The sequence below is a fragment of the Amphiprion ocellaris genome, chromosome 1 (genome assembly GCF_022539595.1).
Source record: "Amphiprion ocellaris isolate individual 3 ecotype Okinawa chromosome 1, ASM2253959v1, whole genome shotgun sequence".
NCBI lineage: Eukaryota > Metazoa > Chordata > Actinopteri > Pomacentridae > Amphiprion > Amphiprion ocellaris.
In genome coordinates, this window is record NC_072766.1 from 10,690,433 (window position 1) to 10,715,846 (window position 25,414).

The 25,414-nt window shown below is 38.9% G+C and overlaps 1 protein-coding gene and 1 long non-coding RNA gene across 2 annotated transcripts in view; one reads left to right on the forward strand and one right to left on the reverse strand.

Annotated features, from left to right (window-relative positions):
* The window catches only part of LOC129348608 (uncharacterized), a 181,417-nt gene that overhangs the window by 152,267 nt on the left and 3,736 nt on the right, over positions 1-25,414 (forward strand). The window lies entirely within an intron of this gene.
* The window catches only part of stk33 (serine/threonine kinase 33), a 31,981-nt gene continuing 26,240 nt past the window's right edge, over positions 19,674-25,414 (reverse strand). Inside the window, exon 16 of the mRNA XM_055009331.1 lies at positions 19,674-21,969. Within this exon, the coding sequence (XP_054865306.1) occupies positions 21,845-21,969 (125 nt within the window). The 3' untranslated portion in view covers positions 19,674-21,844. The remainder of the gene's footprint in view (positions 21,970-25,414) is intronic.

Genomic DNA, 25,414 nt, shown 5'->3' on the forward strand with positions numbered 1-25,414 from the left:
AAATATATAAATTAATCAGAGTGCAGGTAAATAAATAAATAATGTATATGAGGAGCTAATTAAATGTGTTTATTCCTGTTATCATATGCTGCCCTCATTTCCACCACTTGAAGTCATGAATCATTAAGTGGCTGCTAAATTGGTCTCTGGGGCTGTCCTGGTGGCAGGGGGCAGTCAGATCCTGTCTGGCAGAAGGCAGGTGTGCAGCGGACGGACGGATGGCCTGTGCTCCCGTAGTCCTCGGACAGTGGCGCCTGACAGGGAGGAAGCAGGCATCATGCTGGGAGGTGAGCGGCCGGAGGAGAGCCTGTAGCAGAGCGGCTGACAGGGCCGCCCGTCACCAGGCCGGCTCCGCTTTGATTAATGAGGGCATTTGAAAGACAATTAGTGGGAGCAGATTTGCCTTCAACTACCTTATCAATCAGAACTCTTTTAATTCAATGTGTAGCAGCCTCTGCACCAAAATGAGTGTGTAAGCATTGTGCATCAGGGCAGGAACAGCCTGCCAGTCAACAGGAGGTAGGAGAGGAGAGCCAGTCTATGAAATACAAATGCCATTTCTCCCAGGACTTCACATACTTCAGGTATACTGGTTGTTGTTAAACTTGTAGATGTTCATATAAAGACGAGACATTATATACAAAACCATTATTGTTATCAGGTGTGTAAGAACTATGTGTATTTTTCCAACCATGAAAACAGTTTTGGCCCCAGTGTATGCAGGTTTCCCTGTGGGTATGTGCAGCATGCATTCATAACTGTGTTGCCAGACAGAACATTGATTTTGGGTGATTCTTTGAAAGTCTCTGCTACATTCACTGGCAACATTCATTGCTGCCATGTTTAATGAAGTGAACTATGGTTTTGGTTAGGAAATTCAAGCCCCTGTCTGTGGCCCTGACCTGTTTACCACATTGACTTCTACTCAAATAACTACTTGTTTCTTATGATGTTGATTTGCAGTTGGTAACAGAAAACAAGCATCTCCCATGTTCAAGAATTTGATTTCACTGACCCACCCATCAACCCCAACCTCCTCCTTTGACAGACTTTATGGCCTTTAAACACTTCCACAATACTTCATTCTTATAGCCACATACTTAGACAAAACAAGTGTTACGCTGGGGTATTTGTTAAAACAAGCTTTTCTTGGGAGTCTCTTCCTTAACCCTCTTGATTACCTGATTGTTACTTTACAAGAGGGAGTCAGGGTGTTTTAGTTAAACTGCAGTCATTAATAGTCAGAGAATTAAGAAGAAAGAACTAAAGATGGTGATGTAAATCCAAAGTACCATCCGTATAACTGCCTAACAGACACACCTGTGTTTATAATTACTGAGACTTTCTGAAAAAGAAGAGTCTTCATGCCACATTTTACTAGTTTCTCTAAAGAACTGACAGCCTCAAAGGTCAATATTCGGTAGATGTTTTTCCAAGCTGATGACAGCTCAGAATAGCACTCAACAAATATACATACAGAGTTCACTTCAGTGCTGCAGCATTTCAACTCGTTCTTTAAACCACCTTCTTGCACAATTACACTTGTCAATCATTTGAACTCAAATTATTTGAACCACTGGAGAAATGATGTAGATCTGCCAGTGCGCTTAAGAGACTGAAAGATGTGTTTTCATAAAGCCGAAAACAGGCAAGTGAGGAAGTGTCTCTATTGATCCCACTGCCTGTAAATAAAACAGGGGCAATGGGCAAAAAGAAACAAACAACTCTGGCGGAGAGAACATGGGGGGAAAAAAATCAATAGGTTCCCTCGCTGGTGGGTCTTCTCTGGTCAGAGTATTCCCTATGGGTTTGGCTTGCTGTAGACAGGAGGGGAGCGCACAGTCAACATCCTCTTGATTTCCAAATTTCAGTTATAATGGGACTTCACTGTGAATGCAGCTCATGTGCATTTAACCCACACAGCTACCCGAGAAAAGTACAAAATTGTTTGGCTGTGAGTTCATCTCACACATGCTAGTAGCTGCGAGTTATCAAACAGCCTCATGTTCATGTTTTAAAGGGGCACTTGACCAATTTCACAAGTCAAAGTCAATTTAGGCCCACTGCAGCCTGTGAAAACGGTTGTATAATGTCTTCTGTGGCTCTGGGGGAGGTTTGTGGAATTTGAAACAATTACTCAAGTGGCTTATTACTCATTTGAGTGATTTTCAGGGAGGGTCGAAAGATCAAGGGCATGATAGAGTTGCATTATAGTAATTCTAAGATCTTTTGTTGTTTGGAACCACTATAGATGCTAAAATTGAGGATGCTTTAGTGTCTGCGGCAGTGATTTCAAACATTTTCTTTGCAATCATTTGATTTTATGCAAGCTCAATATTAAACTGTGATAGTATACTTGGAAGTGTACCTGATGTATCTAAATACAGATCATTCAAAGATCATCCTTTACAGAAATATAAACACTGGCCTTTAGAGCAGTGCATGTGTGAGGAGAATATTTTTTCATTTTCATGTAGGCATCAGAGGACTTGTTGGTTTGTTGAGAGAATAATGAGGATAAGGATGGCCACTGATGCTCAGTTTGTGTGTTTCATAACCACAACAATATAGATCTAACTCTGGCCCAAGACTTTTGGTCATTTGACACTTCTCTGTGTGCACTTTTTCTCAATGTCAATGAGGAAACTGAGCAAAAAATACCATTAAATTACTTTCAATGAACAAACAAACGATCAGTATATTGCATCATAAAATACTTCACAGTGAATCAGTGAGTTTTGAGTCTATGTGGAATGAAGAAGAACAAATGACATCATTTTGAGGGGCAAACCTATTTAACTGCTCCATTTATGTTTGCCTATAAGATATATTTGGCTCCAGTGTGGTTAAAACCAGGCCAGTTGTGGACATTGGGCTCTGCTTGCCTCTTTTTCTTGTTCCAGCTTAGTGGGCAATAAGGAATGCTGCCTATCGCCCTCCGTTTCCCATTAGCTGTTTTATTTCACGGGAAATTTGCTTCCTGCTTGCTGTAATTGGTATGTAGGGACCTCCTGATGTGGGCATTAGGATTTTTAATACAATCTTTTACACAGGTGAGAATGTGAATATATTACCCTTTCAGTAGCACATTATTTGATTGCCATTCACAATTATTTACCCATACACTGTGTGAAACAAAGTTAAAGATTGTGGGTAATGTTATTAGATAAATACAAGTGGGAATGAATTTATTTCCACACTTTTACTGCACAATGGTGATAATAACGTCATCTGAAGACTCCGAAACTTTGGTGTCATTTTTTTCTAGTAACGGCTCTGAAATGGAACCAAATCCCCAAATGCAGGATGATTTTGCATGTTTCACCAAATCGCACTGCTGTTTAAATATCAGCAAAAGCAGACTTGTAATAAAATGCAGCACATTAAGTTGGGAAAACCAAGAGGGAATGATTTTTATCCTTGTCTCCTGTCCCTAAAGACACGCCATGTGGTGCGATCGGTCTGAATTGGCAACAAGAATGGGGCAGCATGCAGCTCGTTCTTTAAGATTATTTGTCCATGTAGCAAGAAAAAAAGAAAGAGTTAATCTTACATCCTGGTAATTAACTGTATCTATGCCCTTTTAATTCAAAACATTTCTAAGGATTGGGTTACTGCAAATTGGTCGTCAGTTGTGTGTTTGGAATTCAAGACACATGCGGTATTGAATGGTAAAACTGCAGCAAGTCTTTCTCCAGCAGGGGCCAGAACTGGGTGCCATAATGATATTCATTTTCAAACAGGAGAACATTCTAATGGGCAATTAAGATGATCAAGCCTGCCAAGATACACGTGAGGAACGGAGTGCTGGTGCCAGTGATTACGTGTCCTCCGCCCCTGCCTCCTTCCTGCACTAGTCCGGGCTTTGTCTTATGTGTGTGCATAAGTAGCAGGGAGAGAAAGAAGGAAAAGGCTCTAAAAGCACAATATAATTGAACTTTCCACATTATTTCTCACTAATATGTGCTGCCACTTGGTCTCATTAGTGGAATGATGTGCTCTGCCATTCTGGAATGAACTCTTTGCCCGAGTAATTAAGGCTCCTAAAGTTTCTAGTCCTTTGTTTAAAGAATTCGTCCTTGTGCTCTCCATGCCCCATCAGCTGCCTAATTAGCAGGGCCTTTGTGTGATTAAAAATTCTCACAGAGATTCCGTTGGATATTTTCCTCTGTTAATGAGTGTTTGTGGACAGCTGGGAACGGGCGCAGGCTCCCTCCTCGTAGGACCTCCTGTGCATTGGGCAGACCTCTGTCAGGGCCCAAGAGTGAGAGCTGTCATTTTCGTAATGGGGATGGAAATTGGTCAAAACCTACCAAGGCCCCCGCAGGAATGGAAATGCCTTGAAATATAAATGAGGATGAATATTCATATTTCTTCCACTTCGATAAAAAAAAAAAAAAAAAAAGTGCTGAGTATTAATATACATGTCTGTCAGTTAAAGCAGCACCAGGAACTCAGTGTGCTGTGTCTGCCCATTAACGCAGCCCTTGGCTTCATTTGCTATTATCCTCAGGTTCTTTTTCTCCCTAAAGTTGGGGTCACCCTCTCCACTGAGAATTGCACATTGGAGACTTTCCTTTTGTTACGATTCCTCCACTTAGTGAGTGTCTCAGAGAGAGAAGGCCCTGAAACAGCCAGAAAGACATTTAATGAAGCCCACTCGGAAGTAAGGTAAGCAGGGGTCAAATCCAAATGAAACGAACAAGCGAGCTATCTGTACACTTGGAGGACAGCAGAAATCCGGAGGGAGAAAAGGGGAGAAAAGGGGAGAACAAGGGAGTGACGCTGAGAGGAAAAGGCCCAGAGAGCAGGAAGTAGTCCACAGTGGTTTAGCTGGTTTTAGCTAGTAGTGGATTCCTGGCTTCCACACTGTCTTCATTTTTCCTATGTTGCAATGGAGTAAAAAAAAAAAAAAAAAAAAAAGCACGTTAATGTATCTGTTTATGGGTTATTTCCTCATATCTATATTTAGATGATGAGCTGAGTCTGTTTCACATAGAAGATCTGTTCTATGTCCACTGTTAGAATAAACGCTATCTTGGTAGGAGGAAAGTGGACGCCCTTTACAGCCACAAATTTGTGTCAGCCTTTCCATGGAGAGGCCGAAACCAAAACAATGGTACAGCTGCAGAAATTGTTGAACCAAATGAGGTAGAGAACATTAAAAAAATGCAGACAGGTAAAATGGATAGTTAGTTATGTTGCTATTTTCCATATGGAGAGAAAAAGACATCTATAATATGACATCTTATTGAATAGTTTACTCTTGAAAGGGCATGTTTACCTTTAAAAATAATCATCCATTCATATTCAGAACAAAACACAGTGAAAACATTATTAGCTTCCTCTCAGTGTGATTTTCAGACTCATTGTGGATGCAGTGAAGTGTCCATGGAGCAGGTTAAAGAGATTAGATTGATTATCAAATAATAAATCAGTGATTTGCTGGACTTACAGGAGTTGTGTTTGTTGATGTTTGGTCTCAGTGTCCCAGCCATCTTATCACATGCCATTTGCATGTTTTTTGATCTGTCAACGTCCTTTGATGTCATAACTCTCCTCTCAGCATTAATAGATATTTCTATGTACCTGCAGACCTCTGACAGGAATCATTCCACAGTTTTTTTAAAAAAAAAGAAAAAAGTTTGGTCCTATTTGGATGGAGTTAAATTTCCTGGATGCATGGAGCTCTGGGTAATTTGTTTGTTTTTAATTAAAATCTAATGTAGCTTTCTCAGGGCCTGGCAACTCTGCAGCTCTGCCCAGTGACTGGGGGATATTTAATAAGCTGCAGTGCTGAAAGTTGTTTCATTAGGTGTGAAAAGGGCTGATAACTCAATAGCCAACAGCCAAACATCCTCTCTGTGTCGGTTTCCTGCCTCTTTAATCTGTTTTTCATTCTGCCTGGCATGCTGTAGCAGTAAAGGGGACTTCACAAAAAGGAAAAGACATTCATCACCATCGGGCCTCCAACAAACCGGGGTGACAGAGCGAGCCAGCCAGTTTGGCTGAGAAAGGAGATGATCAGACTGCAGAGCACGGCGGCTAAAGCACCGCGTGTGAACTGAAGATTGCATGTGCATTTATGTACTTTCTGCGCATTTGAAAATGTATTCCTAAGAGTGGAATCAGTAATTGCTTCAGGTGTGAGTCAATGACACAAATCCCCTATAGCCTTCAGCAATATTTTCCACCCATTTATTTTTCTGTTATTTATTCTGTCTTAATTTTTGCATTCCAACATGACTGACAGGTACCAACATGTGCATGCAGTCTATTGATTCATGAATATTTAAAGGTATTCAGTGGGGAGACAGAGGTACTGTACTCGTCATGATCAATCATATTTTAAAACTGATTGTTTTTGCTATTATTTTGACATTATTACTGCATTGCCCTGGTGACATCTGCAGTTATTGCACACTTGTGATATGATTAAGTATCACGTGGGACATATCTATGGAGTGTAAAAAAAAAGTTTAGTGTTGTGCAACTCAAGATCAGTGCAAACAAATGAGGGAAATACGTTTAGCAACACACTGAGAAACCACTTAACGAGAAAATACCACCAGTCTGAAACATTTTAAGTTGTACAGGGAAAAAAAATGGAACTAAAACATGCAGGCCGTGCAAAAGCTGAGCAACATGCTGTTAATTAGCCAAAGTCAAAAAGTGGATATTTTGCTAATATGTGCAATAACATGGAAATCATGTACTCAATATGTCAAAATACTGCTAGTTACTTCTTCAGTATCAACATCCAACTGAATTAAATGCAAATCCTAACCATGTTTCCAGAAAACTGGCTAAAATAAATGCAAATTACTGCACCATTTTTACCCATTGATTACTAGGAACTGGGACTAGTCAAACCTTAGAAGTATAACATTTCCGTCTGTTTTATACATTAATTTGAAGAAGGTTGCAGCCTCCTCATTGCTCCATGTAGATTGGTAGTATTCAGTCTCTCAGTATAGTTCATACATCAGCAGACAAAGTCACATGTTTTGTGTCATGATTGTTTGCTCAGAATTTTGCTTATGTTTCCACCCATGTCATGTTTTTTAATTATTATTTTTTAAATCTATGGTCAAATTGAAAAAGCACATGGATAAAAACCGACTCAGTAACACATCAATTCTGAATGAAATTTGACATTGTGTTACATTACAAATGCCCAACAGCCTGAGCTGCCATCATTTGAAAGCAGTATTATTTTCTCATCTGTTTTAAATCTATCCACTACCTTCTGAAGCACCAGGATTCAGATCACACTAGATGCCAATAGCTTCTTATTCACTCTTACAATCATCTTCATTATGTTTTTCTTGAGAAATCTGCCAATTAATCAGAATTTCTGGTATACAGACATATCCGACATTGAGTAGTTTGATCCAAATTACCTATTTCCCAATTAATATTTGACGACAAGCATTCCAACCAACATTGCAAACATTTACAGGTTAGCAATCTTTTCTTTTTGGACTTACCTGACCAGGATTATTATTCTGAACATGTCATGCATTAGTTTTGTCGGTGCAAAGTGCTAACAGATAATGAATAGTTTGATTAAAAAAAATCCAGAACATGCAGGCATCAAATGTGTCTGTTTCAAGCATAGGAGTTGCATCCCTCCATGTTGCAGAGCTGCTTGGCCATAATGTTCGGGGCATTTAATCAATGCAAAAAAATCTACCATAGAGGTTTTCTCCCTCTACCTGAAAAATGTGGCAGGCCTAGTATCTTGCAGGCTCCTTTTTTTATGCTGAATGGATAACACAGCCCCTAATTTGCTGAGATCTGTGGCATACTTGAGTGTCTCCCTCCCTCCCTCCCTCTCTCCCTACCTCCCTCGCTCACTCCTTCAGGGAGGACTTCTGAGGCTCTTACAGTAATAAGGCGACAAGTATGCCTTCACGTGTTGAACTACATCAAGCCCACTAATCCTTGTGGAGTGAAGCCGCCCACTGATTTAGATTGTCATTATGTGTTTCATAAACGTTCCACTCTGAGGTTTTATATTCAAAAAACCTGGAGAGGTGGAGGTGGAATAGACGGTGTAAATGGTCCTTTCATTACCTTCCGTCCCTCTGTATGCACAGTTTAAACAGGGCAACATAGATGTGCTCGCTCAATGGCTCTTTTCCACCTGAGATGAAAGGCTATTTACATCCAGCGATGATGACGGCTGTGGGAGCTGGCATCGTTTCCAGGCGACCGGGTTTCCCAGCTCGCCATCATTTGACAGGCTTTAAGGAGCATACTGTTAGAGCTCTGCAGACATTGTGACCATCACGCCTAATTGACCAGTGGGGCTGTGCCTTAAGTGAAACAGAAGTATAACAACTGAAGAAATGAATCTCTTCCTCCGCAGATGGATGTGACAGTACAGACAAATCACAGGTCACCACTTTTTATGTGTGAAGTCGTATAATGGTCTAATTTGAGATACAGCGAGCTCCATCTTTAAATGTGGAAAACCTCAGGAAAGAGGAGCGTATGAAGGATTGCAAAGCCAGAAGGAAAGTTTTTTATTTTCTGGTCTTGCTCATTTTTATTTCATGCAGCGCTGATAAGTTGATCGCTGATAAGTGTTATTCATTACAATGAGTAAGCCAATTAAAAAGGGAGTTTTATCTAATTTGATAGTTAGACATAATTTGCAAGAGTTTAGACTGAAAACTCTCAGTTAATAGTATGGTTTAATTTAATTTTACACTTTTTTCTGCAGTATTGGATTAAAAGGATTGAAACTTTGTCTTCCAATTGCAAAACTCTATTGGGCTATTTAATTAGCCATTTTTGCTGCTGAGACGTGCATAAAGCAAAATCCCATATCCCATATCCCAGAAAATAAATGAATAATTAAAATAAATGTATGCTTAAAGGCAATTAAAGCAGTAACTACTTTAGCAGCTACATTAGTACCACTTGTCCTGGAAAGTGGCTGCGAGGAGAGTAAATGTGCACACGCTGGTACTGACTTGTGGTCTTGAAGGTGGAAAATGGCTCCACGGTAAACTTGAAGTAAGAAAATGGAGCAAGTGAAGCAGATTCCTCTATTTTTCATGAATAAGGTCACTTATCAGTGAATGTAATGTCACCAAGTTCTCTTCATCAATTCAATAATAGTGTGAAAGTGAAAAAAAAAAATAGTTGGGTCATTTCTTTGTAATACACCCCTGGGCTTTTTATTATGACTTCATTTCCCGTTGTAATATTGGAACGTCTCTATAATTGTAAAAGTGTAATAGACTCTAATATAATTTCATTTTGAACCCTGAATGGTCTATGCCATCTCTGCTCAATTTGAGTAGAATAATGATTTTTAATGTCCACACATGGCTTCCTGTGACCTTATTCAATCTCTGGGCTGATCAGGAAATATATTGATTCAATTACAGTGCTGATGACAAGCGAACAGAGGAGAGGAGGGAAAAAAGGTCAGCATATATTTGAAAATGTAAATCTTAACAATGTCTTTTGGGTTTGCTGAAAAAAAGCCATTATCAAATGCCATTTGGCTCCTGTGACATGTAGCCCTCTGCCTTTTTCTCCCACACCAATGGGAATAGTAGGAATATTTAGGATATCCATAGTGGATTTTTCCTTTGTCAGCGTGTGAGTTATATTCCAAGCATGCGCCTCTATTTTGCTATTTGCTGTGATTGTGTGGAATATAATGGTTCACATTATTTCTTGAGCATTACATGTCCACAACTGGCCTTTCAGAGACTTCCTAATGACCTTGAGGTAATGACTTTACAGTGCTTTTGTATATACCACACAGCTCTTTTGCTGCATAAGCCGCTCTATAAGTAAATTAGCCTTTCTGTGCTCAAACATTGAACAAAGCTCTCAAATTCATTTCTTCTCAAATTACATGCACACCACACCAGGCTCTACTAATTATTTGTTTGGTCATTAAAAACTCATTAAATTTAAACTGTTCATTTGCATAGCACTGTGTGTTGCATCGTAAATTATTAATTGAAGATAAATAAATGAATTCAATTAGAAAAATAAGTAATGTAACATATGCGCCAACAGAGATCTCGTGTTTGTCTTTCCTTTGACATTGAGGTTTTACTTTGGATAAACACTGTGCTTCTCCAATTGTTTTAACAAAGAGGAGTCTCGTTAAAAGGCAATGACTCCACAAAACGTGAAGCCCAGAAAGCAGATTCGAGGTGCTGCCGATGAGTGCGGATCACAGCTGCAAGATGAACATATTGGTAAATGTTAAGTGGGAAATATTTTCCACTCTTCTGTTTTACATTTCACTGATTAACTCCCTCCCCTCCCCTGCTGTCACTGTTTGGCTTTGATGAATTTGAATAAATTGACTTTTTCTCTTGCTGACAAATATTTAAGCAAACCAGCCAAAGAAAGGCAATTTTCCTTAACCCAACTCATTACCTCACATCTGTATGTGTTTTGTGGTTGGATCATCTTGTCTCAGGGCTGGGATAATTCTCCATCTCATTGCAAACAATTACTCTGAAACCCAACTCTCATGCTTTTACTTTTTAACTTTGTGTTTTTTCCCCGATGGCTGCAGCTGTTGCTGTCCGTGTGGCTCTTGTTGTTTCACTTACTTTATATGTCCACTATTTTTCAGTTCCAGGGATTGGTAAATGTTCACCGTTTTTCAAATCACTTCATTAATTAAATGGGATTGGGAAAGGTTCTGAGCTAATGGATTAGACTGGGGCTGGCTGGTTCAGGCCTTTTACCAGAGGTCACATTTCATTTGCTGCCTATGTCAAGCGACCAGCAGCAGGGCCTCAGAGGCAATCTAATCAATGTCTGCGTGCCGTAGCCCTTGAATGAATCCATTAAAGTTATGTGGATGCATCCTGCTCGGAGAAAAAAAAAAGTCTCCTGATACCTCTGATAGAAATTAGCCATGAATTAGGAGAGAGGCTGGGCTCATTCTGGATTCCAGCCAAAGCAGAATTAATAGGCCATCAGAGCCTCTTGTGTGTTAAATCCCATTTGTTCGCCCATGGTTTATGAAAGCGCCTCCTCCGTTGCTCCAGGCTTGGTGTGAGACCCCTGAACACCCACCACAAAACTTCACTCATTAAATACATTTCTGGGAGGAGACGAGGCAGGGAGGGCTGCGTGTCGGGTACGGAGCTGCAATTTAGGCTTGTGCTGCTGGAGATGATCATTCTGAGGGGCTGGACAGAGCCACGGTTGTGATTGCATTTGGGGTTTTGATGGACTTAGTCTGTGGCCAGGAATGGAGCTAAGAGGACTTTAGCAGGACACTGGGGGGACGACAGTCATGTGGGCCTCTTCAGAACCAACTTTATCTCAGCAGTGTCCACTAATCCCATAAATTGATCCTCAGTGTTTCTGTGTTTAAGTGGAGGAAAAGCTCTGACCAAATCTCTTCGGAAAAGAGCGTCTGAAATGCCTAAACCTATCAGAGGGAGAGGTTTCACCCCTGCAATTTTTCAAGCACTTTGTGGCACGCAATCATTATTTTCTGTATGCCTGAAAACACGCAGAATCATATGAGATAATTACTGGACATATACTTTACTTAAAGTCAAACAGCTTTTGGCATGTCTGACTCACAAAGTCAAGAAGTCAGAGCTCAGAGTTTGTTGCTTAGAACAAACTGTGCTCTTCTGTAGGATTTTCTTCATCATGCCATCTCTGACTTTCTTATTTTTTAGCTTCAGTTGGACTAGTTAATCGACATTATTACAATTCTACTTATTACACTTACTTTCAAATCAGTGTTAAACACAGATGAATACATTGTTGTAGCAAATAGCCATATTATTGTGCTGATCTCCTGCAAGCCCTTTTGGACACTTAAAGGTCTGTGATGGTAGAAATAATCTGCTAAATGAATGGAATGTAACTGATTGTTTGCTTACCCCCTCCCCCAAACAGCAATTGTCCAATCACAGCTTAGCAACCATAACCAGGCACAGCTGCCATGTTGAAAGAGCTTTGGCACCCTCAGCATGTCGAATCTGTGTGCAAGGGGCATAAGAATGATACTCAGTCTTTAAAGACTTGGGAGGATGGGGTGTTTTTTTTCAGTGTTTTTAAAGCCACACACACAACAGCAAAAATCTGAGGGATGGATTTGTCTGCTGTAAAGGAAGCTGTAAATATTAACTGGTGTTGCTAAGTGTAGCTTAGTGCAGTAATAACCAAATATTACAACACTTCCAAGTCCAATTCCAAGTGTAATTGTTAAAGATGTCCAGGAGGCCGTGTTTTAACGGCACATCCACTCTATTTGTCCCGCTCTGTGTCTTCTAGACCTGGATGCTCTCAAATTTTGAAGGAAGTGTTGGTAGTTTTATGCTGCTGTTAAGTAAATTAATATTAAGTTTACGCTCCAGCAGCTCCAACCAACCTGAAACAGCATTAATGTTAAAGTGAAAACATGCTGTTTAGATTGACCAACAATAGCTAAGTAAATAACAGGATGGTTTTAGACTGAAATAACAACTTCGTCTCTTGTTTTTCTTACGCCATCTATAGTACTCTAACTAACTAGTTTTGTCCTACAAGAACAGCACTTTCTTAATATAGCATTGATCTAACCTATATCTTCTAAGCTGATTTATTTATACATATATCATATACATAGCTATTAAAGGCCCCCTCTGGTGAAAATCAAGGTTTTTACCTTTTTAATATGTCCATTTGGTGTTTTTTATATAGTAGAGGACATGTGTCATGTGCAAAATATGCAGTGAAAGCCATGGCTGAGTATTTCTACCTTGAAATTGCAGTGTACTGATGATCACCTCAAAAACACAGATTTAGACTTCTGTAGATTTCTACATATCAAAACCTCCAAATCCAGAGTAGGGCTTTTTTCTTCTGAACCATTTCCGGTTTAAAAATTTTTGGCTGAATAACTAAATATTGCAACATGCCATTTTGTCTCAGAGCAGTTTTACTTTGTATAAGCAGAGTGGTAGGTGAGCTGGTGCTGCAGTGAATGGAGGAGAGGTGGGTAGAGATAGAAGGGGGACTAGAAACATCTAACTCAGGCATTATTTTCACAGAAAAATAACTCCTAAATATGCAACTTTGATATACAGAAATTATTTTTAGGTGTTAACTCTATCTCTCTCTCTCTCTCTCTATGGATATATATATATATATATATATATATATATATATATAGAGAGAGAGAGAGAGAGAGAGAGAGAGAGAGAGAGAGAGAGAGAGAGAGAGAGAGAGAGAGAGAGAGAGATTATGTATACATATAATTTAAGTCCATATTAAGACCTGTTATAAATTAATCAATTGGAAACTTTAAAAAATAAAATCAGCAAGAGATGACATTTTCAAACAATTCTTAGTGCTGATGTTGGGTCAATTAGATAGTTAGCAACAAATAAAATGTATTAGTTGCAACTGTCACATTCACCTGTTTATGTCTTCTGAATATATGCGATTTTGAGAGACAAATGATTGTTGCTACTGTATGAATGCGTACAATACAAGAATGAGAAGCAAACTAATGGGGGCAGCTATCGTTGGTAAAATGTACTCAGTACATTTTATTTCATGGCAAGAAACTCAGTGCAAACTATACTTTTTCTGAAAAAAATATGTTTAAGAAGATGTAAAAAGTTTTAAACTTGGATGTTCCATACTGAAAATTTAGAGTCAGAAAAACAGAATGTGGGCAGCAGAAAACATGAACTTTTCTTCAGGCCTCATTTAAACCGGTGTATGCAACAAAAACGGACTGGCTCACCTTGACAAAGCGCCGATAACCTCCAAATGAACCGGCGCCATACAAATCAAGCAGCCAACCAAAATAACACAGAGATGTGCAACCCAGAGGGGAGGCCTCAAACTGCTGCTGCACAGAGAAGTTTGCATACTGAATCCACTGGAGAGCCATTACAGCTCAACCGTTCTCTTCACTGCACTGATAAACAACGATTCCCAGAGTCCCTTAGTCCTCCATTGTCCAAATTTACATGAGGTTTGGGGGCTTCAGCACATGTGAGTGATAGAGGTCAGAGCAAGTCTGTATTCACAAACACACGCAACACAAGGAGAATGATAACTTTTCCTACAAAATCACTTTGTGAAAAATTCAATAGCGAACTTCTCAGAAGCTTGAACACACACCTGAACATACACATACTGTATTGATATCTGTGAACACATGAATGAAACGTGCACATTGTAGGTTCACATGCACTTCACACCAATGCGGTTATTTTCATGCTGTTATAGACACACTATATGTAAATGAGATCTAAAATGGCTCTCATGCTTGCCCTCTTCCTCCGGTGCCAGAGTCACGCATCATTGTCAGCAGCCAGCAAAACAAGATGAAATAAAATTCTAAGCCGTCCTGGCAGTCAAGGACACCATTCCCTCACCGTAATAGCCTGTATCGCCTAGCCACTCCATGTGTAGCTTTTCTTCATTGCTCTGGGCTTTTATTCCTGGCAATAAGCTCTTTATCACTCCTCAACACAATTCATTTAAAACCACCGTCAAGAAGCAATCAAACCTTAAGTAAGAGGATTCAAAGTCAGTGTGTTATTGTTAAGCAAAGTAGCATTACTTCATTTCCATAATGCACCCAGACAGAGATGCCAAATAGGTAATAATAAAGAACAGTATGCAGGAAAATAAACAGTTAATTTTTTTTTGGATCCCTAAATTTAAATGCAATACTTTATCTGCCCGTGTTGTTTCCCCCTTTTTCTTCTTTCTTGCAGTTGCCTCCTTTTCTGCCTCCAGAATGACATTATGTTTGGGTTAGTTGTCTTACTGCCTTGGACACCTATGATTTAGCAATTCTTGACATATCCATTACACCTCACAGATTGGCTGTTCTCCGTTCCGTGTGTCTCGGAAACCTATAGAAATGACATGTACCCTTCCATTTTTTTCTCAGATGTCCTCGATTCACAGGTGGTGCATTTAGAAAGAAGTGGATTCTAATTTCAGGAGTGTTCCCATACTATTAACTATAACTACAGGAGGGACATCAATCTTGACAAGGTCTTTTTGAACCATGTCTAAAAATGCAATACCATTGTGTATTTTTCACCTGCTCTCCTCAGCCTGACCGTCGATGGGCATTTCGACTGCTGGTATTATGATTTACTATCTGCATTATTTTTGTCGCTATAGCAGTGTTTGGAAAATCATTCACATGTCAACATTATGTATCTTTTATATGTTGATTGCTGCAGTAGAATAACTCGTCTCTTCTCCAGAGCACAAAGCCAATCAGTTTTAAAACAGGTGCAATAGTAGATAGAATCAATATCATCACCACAATCATCTTCATCGTCCCAGCAGTGTTTACTGTGAGCTTCAGCTTCCACCTCCAGCACCTCAGGCCTCTTTCACTGATGTTTACTTGCGGATTGATCTTCATCCTCACATATTTGCAGTTCTATCGAATCTTAATTTTTACATTCCGGACTGTCGACATTAATTGATCCAGTGCAAGGTGAAGTTCATCAGGTGGCTAGTGTATCAACCTGTGAATGGATTCTGTAAAAACCACACGGACAAAAGGTCACAGTGTGCCCCGGTATCAATCAAGTATCCATATTAATTAAACTATGATTTCCAATACAATTAAATTTTCCTTCTTTTGATGTTCTGGGGTCAGTTAGAACTCAATATTTAAATTTAACGCACAGTTATTCTGTAACAAAACAAATCTTTTTTCTTAACATTTCTCATTAGGCATCACTGCCTCAAGTTTTAAACCATCAATTTAACATCTTGTTGGTTTCTGTTTGTTCAGAGGTGGAAGAAGTATTACAGTGTAGACATATTGAATTGCAAGTAAAATTGTGCATTTGTATTTATACTAAAGTAAAAGTATTAGCATCAAAATATACTTGAGTACTACAAGTACTCATTATGCGGAATCTCATTATTCAAAGCAATGTTTATTATTGGATTATGATTGCTAATTTTTAGTAGCTGGCTGAGATGATTTAAGTACTTTACATAGTTTATCTGCTCAGGAAAGGGTCAAAAAAGGTTTATTCTAACCTAAAATACTACATCATACTTTATTTGTTAATTAGATTGTGTATAATGAAATTATATCTGGAAAGTGACTAGTATGAAATAAATCTAGCCAAGTAAAAAGTACAATACTTGCCTCTAGTGAAGTGGAAGTATAAAGAAGCAGAAACTGGAAATACTCAAGTACAGTACTTGAGTAAAAGTGCTTTCAATTTAAATAAGATATAATGAGGCCGCCCCTCACAAACACATTTTGCAGAAGTATTTAGTTACACATCATTATCAAATAGCCCAATAAGCGGTGGTGTTTGTTCAACATGGTTCAAAGTGTGATGGTTTAATTCCATGTCCACTGTCCCCTCCCTCCAGTGCTTTCTAGTTATTACACCAACTTCATCACCAGGGAGATTAAAGCTAATGCCTAAAGGAGCGCAGCCCAAAATTGAAAAGAATTAACTGTAATTAGCATGCTAACAAATGGCTAATATGATGGCAATTGTTATATTTTTATTATATGACCTGTAATCTCACTCTGGAGAACCTCATTTAAAATTATGGTGAAATGGAACTGAGGGTGATTTTAGGACAACTCATTTCAATTTGCTGAAGTCCTATATATCAAGTGAATGCAGAGTAATTTAAAAAAAAACAAACAGGATTGTTCTCTCACAGCTCTGCACTGTTCTCACCAGGGTCTTTACCTTTTATGTTGCATCCTTTAGCCAATGTGACACAACACCTAACGATAGGCAAGCCCACATCAAGCTCAGCATCATTACACCAACACCACAGCCACAGCAGGCAGTACAGCACATAAAAGACCCCACTAACCGTTCCTTCAGCCTGTAAACTCAGCTAATTAACAGTAGCTTCATGCTTTTTGTACATTGCCAGCTCTGTGTGTTTCTTCAAGGCCACAGGATGTAAGCCGTTCAACAATCTGCAAGCCAATTGTCACAGGCAGAAAAAGTGAGACGGGTAGTAGTGAGCAGGGATTTATTGGCTCTGATAGTTATTGGATGGAGCTTTTTTTTCCTGCTTTTCTCACCTTCTGCTCGCTGTGGTTGCTGCCCTCACTAGTGTCTTCCCATACTGACAGTAATGAAAATAATAATAATGATAAGAATAGCATCACTTCAATCTCACTTTCAGTGATTACATTGTTCCACCCGTTTCCGTTTCTCCTTAAATTATATTTAACTTCATCTGCTGTGGTCTGCAAACAGGATTACTGGTACTTATCTGAAATGAAAGTGCATTTTTAACGCAGTTTAATAACGAGAGTGGAAAATCCAGTCCATAGCAATAAAGCTGAAACTAATTCATTTCAATGGCTGTCGGAACAGAGTGTTTCAATTCTTCCTTACATGACCATTCCCACTCTTAAAAACTGTAAAAGAAAGGAGGCAGAAGGCCATTTGTGTAATCTGCTGCTGCCTGACATGAGCATGGTGATCACAGAAACACTGAGGAATCTTCATCCTGCTTTTAAGAGCCTCTTCAAAGAGCCACTAAAAGGCCAACTTAAAAGCAACCAAGATCATCAAACTCTGCAACTTTTCTTAAGAGTCTTGAGCAGAGTGGAGGGTGAAGGGGTGGACTGGTAGGATGGAGGAGAGAGAAACTGCCGCATGTCCTCATGCATCTAAAGTGGTCAGCAGTTTGAACCTGTCCGTGCCTCCTGTTCCATTATGGAATAGTAACACAGGAGCCTGTTTGTTCGCCAAACACAATTAACAAGGTTTCTGCTGCACATCAATACTGCTATTTGCATAGGGTATTGATCTGAAGTCCTTATAATCACAAAATGTTAATTGCACCAATTAATTCTCAATCTGTTTGTGCCCTTGTCTGGCCGCCTTGAGCCCTGAAGGTCAGTGTGAAAATGAACTGCTCTTTGATTCTCCTCCAGGAAAAGATTTTTCCCAAGACAACACAGTTTGCTACTCTGAAATCAAAAGGCCCTACCATCCTTTATCATTATTATCATTCCATGTGAGTAGCAGCTAATGGGTTTGAAATCTTGTGATCTGATTTGTCCTTTTAAACAAGGTTTTTCTTGTCTCGTTCATTAACCAGGGCTGCCTCCGCTTCTCTGCAGAGCCGTGGCTATTTACACCTCAAAGACACAGTATCCCCCTTCATATTGACTAGTAAGTCATTTTCTGAGACAATGCGTTGCCCATTTGATTCATAGCCCGTACACATTGTGTGTGAGTTTCCCCGTCTCTGGTCCTGCTGCTACACCATGTTATTACATGCTGAAGCATGACCTCCTGCTTTATTGTCTGTTTGAGATGATCAGAATAATAAGTCAGAGCTGTCTATTCGCTGCTCCTCTGTCTGTGATATGTAGGTAGGCCCGCTTCCTTTGTTGTGTCCTACAATCGTATTTTTTATCCAAACATGACACCACATATATTGCAGTAGCCTGAAGAATCATTGGAGTGGATGTGTATTTTATATGTACATGTGACATAGATAAACAAATAGAAATAATAATCCCTATTAATGAATAAATATCCACCCACTGTGATTTCTTTAAGTGATAAGAACAAATGATATTTTTGCACCGGCTGTATTTACCACTATTGATTGGAGTCTGCGTTAATTGCTTTTCCCTCTATCTTGATACGGTCAACAACAGGAACGCAATTATAGGTTTTGCAACGTGTTTCGCTCTCCGATATCTGTACATAACAGTGCACAAGGACCTCTCTTCCAGTCCCCGTCATCCATGCCTGAACATAACCAAATGAAAAATGAGCCACCCTGTGTGAAAGATGAATTTCAATCCACTACACCTGTGCCACCCCACCAAATGAAAGGACTGATTGCCTCCAATTGCATATTTAAAATGCTTAATTCCTCCATTAAGAAACCTATTTACATGAATTAGGGACAATTAGCATTTTCAGACCCACTTCAACTTTGTTCGCCCCCATCCATTAACATTTGAAAGTGTCGGCTGCCAGACACAAGAAAGCCCCTCCATCTGATTTGTGCTGACCCCCATGACGGCTGCCTGGATGGACTTTTTTTATCTGTAGCACCTCACTTAGGAGGGGGAGGAGAGGAGGAGGATAAACTGGGGGGACTATAGTAAGTCACCTCATTATGGTCAATCAACAAAAGCCAGAGAATGAAAGACAACAGAGTGAAGGGCAAAGGGATGTCTAATAGAGAGGAGCTAAGGTGCAGGTCTTCAACCTCACCCGCCTTTTATCTTTTGGATATTGCATTCATTTCATGTGGCAGAGCTCATGCGTCGTCCCTCCGATAGTCTGCTGCACACTGAACAGTTGAGGGGAAAACGAAAGGAAAAACTCTGTGGCCTCTAAACTGTCAGTAGCTAAGTGGAAATAATGAAGGAAAAAAGTTCATAAAAGAGGGGAGGATGAGATTTCAGGGTGTGCACCTGTCAAGTTTCTGAAGTTATTGGACCTTGTAGCCAAATCCAGACAACACGATGGAAAATGAGGACTCAGTGAGGAGTGTTTGTGCACAGCCTTGAGTGTTTTCATTGGTCAGCAATTACAGTGTCTTATTCAAAGCGCTTACACATCCTTAAGATGAGCTTTGTGATGGAGAAAAGCTGTCATCATCTAATGAAGATGACAGAGGCTGTCTCACTCTCCAGAGAATTCATTAGATAAAGGAGCCTCACATCATGTGAGTCATATGTAATGCTTTTTATTGTTGTAGTCACAGGCAAGAGGGGAAGAGAGAGCTTGTTGTGATGATTATATTCGCTCTTGGAAATGCAGTAATATCGCCTTGAGTTGCATAAATCCTCGCGTGGTTGCTCGTACTTGTGTGCAATGTTCCCTGTAATTTTTCATGAGTGTGAGCAAACACACAAACTCCCTGAGCGTCTCTTGGACCACTGTGAGCAACATCAGACGTGTGCACTGTGGTCACACCAGCATCGCATCCATTCAAGTTACATGGTTCATTAAAAGAATCAAATTACAGCATTTACATTTCTGTTAAAACACTTTGTCAACAGGAGCCAGTTGAAGGCTGCAGTGATTTTAGTGACACTACAATGTATAAGAGTGAAGTTATTGAATATTTGTCTCTCTTTACTGTTGCAGTGGTTTTTGCAAATTGCAGACGGACCCTGTTCACTCCATAGACACCAATGTTATTCCTGTAGCTTGAAAGACAGCTACTTTTGATAAAACTGGGCTTGTAGCACATTGTCTGCCTTGCAACAATGGGAAAGAGGCACCGTTTATGTTTTGACAACCTATATCTAATGAGTTATTGATGCTGGAAGTCCGAATCTGTGAATATCTTTCCAACTTTACTGAACTTGGGGCCACTGCCACCTAAGGAGTGATATATTTAATTTTGAAAAAAGCATTTAGCCATACTTAAAGCTTTAAGTGCTTTATTAACACGGAACTAAAAATTTTGTATTGTTTTATTATCACAGGGTCTGTCTGAAAAGAGGTGGCATCATTTTAAACAGTGAAATCAAACTAATAAAATGTAATGACCAACCAGTGAGCAATACTGGATTCTGCAAAAACATAAACAACTTTTTTAAAAATCTAAATCTTATCTTAACACAGTTCATGTATTAACTTATTTATGTGTGTATGCATGTATTTATTGATTTATTTAGTACTGTTAACATATCAGAGTTCTGAGTGAGTTTTTCTTAAGATAGGCAAAGGCCACTTATTGATTACATATAGGCTGTTAAATGTTTATTAAAAACTGAAAAGCATTAAAAAAAAAAAAAAACAACTGAGGCATTTATTGAGTCACTAAAATACTGTAGAGTACAGACCACATCAGCATGATTATAAGCATCCTCTGGTAAATTAACAACCAGATACTGATGTCTCTCACCATATGGACTTCAGGAGATGACTGGGGGATGATAAACTGTGACCTACTGGTTGGGTTCTCTCTGTTCTCATGTTTCTTACATGTTTGTCCCTGACAGCCGGGTCCTAATGTTTTTTGAGCAACACACCATACTATGACGTTTTTACAATGATGGTTCTACTATGAAACCAGTTTGACATGTTCAGGTGTTCTTTGTGTGAAAACTCAGAGATTTCAGGTATCAGAAGGTGGTTTTCAACTTTCTTTAACTTTCTGCTTCAACTTTAAATTAAATTTCCTTCACTAACCCAGCCCTCTGGACTTCCAGTAAGCTGTGTTCCTATTGGCTGTCCAGGTGGCTGCTTGGTGTTATCAGGAACACCTGAGCAGCTCAGTGTCTTCCTGCTTTATTTAGCTGCAGCCAAACATTTCCTCTGCTTCTCTTCACCACTGAACCGGGTTTGGCTCCATTGCTTTAGTTTGTTCTTTAGGCGTTGGCTTGCAGCTTCCAGCAGTAAAATCGTCTTTAATGTGTTTCTTGGTGTGTTTTAGGGCTTTGTACTGGATAGTTGTCTTGGTAAAGGTGGTTCTTTAGCCACAGTTAGCACATGGTGCAATGTGTGCAGTGATTAGTGGATTTGTTGCAGCTGAGTTGTGTCTTTGTCTTGGCTGTAGTGAGTCTTTAGAGGTTTTTGGTCAGACACATTCTGTATTCTTGTTTGTGAACCAAGGTTGGTTGTCCAGAAGGTAAGAGTTCCTGTCCTGATTCTCTGTTCTCAGAGGTTCTCTGGTAGGCTGCAGGAGACTTTAGCGTTTGGGTTGTACTGGTTTGGTTTTTGTATGGTTTCATTTGGATGACTATCTTGAGGCCCCTCCATGTGGTTTAGTGAGGTTTTCTGCAACAGTTCTATAAAGCAACCTGCAGCAGAAGAGACTTTGAGAGTTTTTAGGAAGTTCTGGAGACCAGACTTTAGAGCAGCAGAAACATTTGTCAGCAGTTTGAGCAGGAGAAGGTGAGCTTCAGAGTAGAAATGAGACGGAAGTCTTCTTGACCCGTGTGGTGAGGTCCTGTACCAAGAGTTTGAGCAGGTTGTGAAGAGTCTGTAGTTCTTTGGTCTGAAAGCACAAGAAGAGTCGACTCATTAAAGGAGAAAACAGGAGATATTGTTGGTTCATCTGTCACTGCAGTTTCCTTAGACTGAATATCAAGTTTACATTTTAAATGATTTACCATGTGAGCCCAAGAAGACTTCAATAAACTCCCTCCATCCCCTGGAAACAACATATTTTATTACCATGTTAAATCTTTCTTTTTTTTTTTTTTTTTGAGTTTTAATCATAGTTTTAGCATAGTTTTTTTTCTCTTTGCTTGTTTAGTTTTGTAATCTGTGTAAAAGGTGCTAAACAAATAAAGTTGAATTGATAAACTGAATAATTGACTAACTCATGACTGTGACAACAGAAGTATTTTCATTGTGATTTAAGGGTTTGTTTCATTTTTAAGGTTGGGGTTAAAATCTTGACAGAAAAAAAAGATTAAAGAAATAAACTACAGTAAAAAAGCAATTAAATCAAAGGAAAAAACATTTAATATAATAAAACTTTTAAAAAGAAAATTAAACATTAAATACAATTAAATTATATTAGACAAAATATTTAATTAGATAATTAAATGGAAGATACAAAGCATGTGATTATGAAATTAAACAAATGTTTTTAAACAAAAATATTAAATGTTAAAGATGAAATATTTTAGATAATTAAACATTTAAAAAATACAACTAAACAAGAATATTACACATTCAGAAAAATATAAAACATGTAATTAGATTATTAAACCTTTAAAAGTCAAAACATTTAATTAAAAAATTAATTGTATAATTAGAAAATTAAATCTGAAAGACAATAAAACTTTAAATAGGAATTAAACTGAAAATACAATGAAGCATTAAAAAAGAAAATTAAACATTAAAAGGTGGTAAAACATTTAAAAAGAAAAAGATTTAATCAAAAAATTAAACATTGGGAAAGAAAATGAAATTTTTCAAACAAGCCGATAAAACATTTGAAAAACAATTAAACATTAAAACGACAAAACATTTCGAAATCAGATCAGACATTAGAACAGAATAAAAGGTGAGAAAAGAGCAAAACTAAATGTTTAAGAAGAATCAAACTAAAGACAAAACATTTGAAAAGACACCAGTTAGACTTTAGAAGATCAAATTAAGCAGAAGAGACAATAAAACGATCAAAAAGAGCAAAAACAGATAAAGTTCTTAAAGCGTTTTCTAGTCTGAAATGAAAACATCAAGTTGTTTCTTCAAACATTTCCTCTTTCTGTGTTCTTGGTTTGATTGTGGACAGATTTACTAAGAACTCATTTCAGAAAACTGCTTTCCAGATAAAGTCTACTGGTAGTTGAAGGCATTGATCAAACTAATGTTACCTTCTGAGCTCCACAAACTTTACTGTTCAGTGAAGAGAATCAAAGTTTGTTGAGGATTTCTAAAAACCCACAGGTGAAGGTCTGAGAAGAACTCAGATGGATGATCTAAATGTGAAATCGACTCATGCTCACAAGTTTTAAGGCTTCTGTTAACCAGAAAGTTCAAACTAACAGAGAAGTACTGAGAAACTTTTAAAATTTCAGTCCTCAGACTGTCTGAAGGTTCAAACTAACAGAGAACTACTCAGGAACTTAGAAAATTTCAGCCCTCAGACTGTCTGAAGGTTCAAACTAACAGAGAATTACTCAAGAACTTCTAAGATTTCAGTCCTCAGACTGTCTGAAGGTTCAAACTAACAGAGAACTACTCAGGAACTTAGAAGATATCAGTCCTTGGACTGTCTGAAAGTTCAATCTAACAGAGAACTACTGTGGGACTTAGAAAATTTCAGCCCTCAGACTGTGTGAAAGCTCAGGTCCTGAGGACTCGGGAGGTGTGGGGGCTTTGGAAAGTCTTGGAACTGAGGGTTCAACCCTCCAGCACAAAGGCTGAAGTCCAACCTCCTGAGAAAAACGGTCGAGTCGAGACTCGAGTTAAAAAAAAAACTCGAAAACGACAAAAAATAGATGATAAATGCGCAAAAAAAAGAAGAATTAGTATCTGAGCGAATAGCTCAGGGGGATAAGAAGAGAGACTACAGAGTGGAAGGTCGCAGGTTCAAGACCCACCACCGGCATTTTCTTTCTTTGTCTTTGTCAGAATTTTGAGAAAATTTAAGAAGTGTCTGGTCTTGAACCAGCGACCTGCAGCTCCATAGGCAAATCCTTAACTCACTGAGCTACAGATCAGATACAAAGAAATAAATTCGTCGTCCCTTTGACATCGTAGTTCCTGAAGTGACCACATGGGTGGAGCCAAGGCGGAGTCTGGGTGGAGTCAGGGCGGAGAGTAGGCGGGTAGGTGGGTGGCGGCCTCCCCCCTCTACTCCCCCACCTTCCCCCACCGCCCACCACACCTTCCCCTGCCCGACGAGTTCTTCGAGTCTCCACGAGTTCTTCGAGTCTCCACAGGTTTTCCCGAGTTTCTGGAGTTTCCACGAGGTCGGAGGCAGAACAAGTTGTCATGAAGAAGTGTTGAAGTCGGACAGGATGGACTGACTTTTTACAGCGACTAGAAGGAAGACCACTAGAAGAGCAGGTCTTTAACCACCATCCATAAAATCCATGGAGTTGGCTCCAGAGAAATGAAGGGAGGTCAACTTTTATCAACCTCCATCCAGATGTTCAACTTGGTATACTTTGACAGTTTTAGCACCACAAACCTTTAGTATCACACTTTATTATCCTTTATTAGGACTTTCATGGAATCCACCAGCAGATTGTTTTTGTTGAGAAACTTCATTCTTGTCATCGTGGGACTGCAGTATTTGAAACTGTTCCTTCTATTTGACCTCATGTTTATTAGTTTTAGTGGAGAAAGTTTGAATTGTCAATTAGTCTCTTAAAAACTAAATAATAAATTGGATTAGTCAAGAGGTTTAAATTTCTTACTTTGTCATATTTTAAATATGACAAAAAAATATAAAAATAAAGTGTCTTGAGACAATTTGACCTGTTATTGGCATTATATAAATAAAATTGAATTAAAATTGTATGTCTTGTAATGTTGGAGTAATTCAGCCATATATGTTGGAAAACACATTTTCTTTGTCCATTAATCTGTTGATTGTTTTCTCCAGTAATTCATTTCTTGTTTTGGTTTATAAAATGTCAAACCCAAATATATTCAGTTTACGGTCATAAAAAACAAAAAGATTTACATTCATGATGCAGGAATCAGGCAGTTTTTCACTTTTTATCTTAGTTGAGTCAGAAAGATAGTTGATAATGTGTGAATTGTTGCAGCTTGTGAGCCGTAGAAGGTTTTAATCTTTGGGGCCGAGTGTCAAAAAACATTTAGAAACAAACATCAACAAAGCACTCAACAAAGGGAAATCCAACTTTTGCATGACAATGTCTAATTAAAGGACATTTATTTCCAATATAAATGTGTGATATTCATCCTCTGGAGCTTTCTCTTCACATCGTCTTCCACCTGGACTGGTTTGGTCG